The sequence below is a fragment of the Trypanosoma grayi genome, assembly GCF_000691245.1.
Source record: "Trypanosoma grayi strain ANR4 Tgr_305_V1, whole genome shotgun sequence".
Classification (NCBI taxonomy): domain Eukaryota; phylum Euglenozoa; class Kinetoplastea; order Trypanosomatida; family Trypanosomatidae; genus Trypanosoma; species Trypanosoma grayi.
This window is the reverse complement of record NW_008825924.1, coordinates 18,156-18,681: the sequence shown is the minus strand read 5'-3', so window position 1 is coordinate 18,681 and position 526 is coordinate 18,156. Positions and strand designations below refer to the sequence as shown.

General features: G+C 55.5%; 1 protein-coding gene across 1 annotated transcript; it reads left to right on the top strand.

Moving 5' to 3' along the window:
- Positions 1–32: 32 nt before the first annotated feature.
- On the top strand, positions 33–419 carry DQ04_03051120 (As/Sb Reductase; the record flags this gene model as incomplete). Its single annotated transcript, XM_009312478.1, has 1 exon — positions 33–419. The coding sequence occupies one exon, from the start codon at positions 33–35 to the stop codon at positions 417–419; it is 387 nt and encodes a 128-aa protein (XP_009310753.1).
- Between the last annotated feature and the right edge of the window lie 107 nt (positions 420–526).

Below are 526 nucleotides of genomic sequence, written 5' to 3'. Positions count from 1 at the left end.
CGTATACTTACACACGCATACATACAGTTTGCATGGCGGCCAGCTACACGTACATAGATCCCGCAGAACTTGTCACCCTCCTTGACGACGAGGAGAAAGGAGGGAAAGTTGCCATTGTTGACTGCCGCGACGACGACCGCGGCGACGGCTTCATTGTCGGCTCTATTCACTTCCCGTCCACCACGCAGTCGGAGGCGCGCTTCGCCGAACTCGCTACCTCACTGGCGCAGGAGGGCAAGACGATCATCGTGTTTCACTGCGCGCTCTCGCAGGTGCGCGGGCCAAAAGGGGCCAACCGTTTTGCTTCTGCGCTGCGTGTGCAGGGGATGACATCGCCGGTGGTACACGTCCTGCGCGGCGGATGGGAGAACTTTTGTGCATTGTACGGTGAGAGCAGGCCTGACCTCATGAGTGAATGATGCGTGCTGCCTTCTGTGCTGCTGTTGCTGTTTTTCCCTCCCGTATGGGTCTCTCTCTCTCTCGCTCGCTCTATGTGTATGTGTATATATGTATATATATATATATA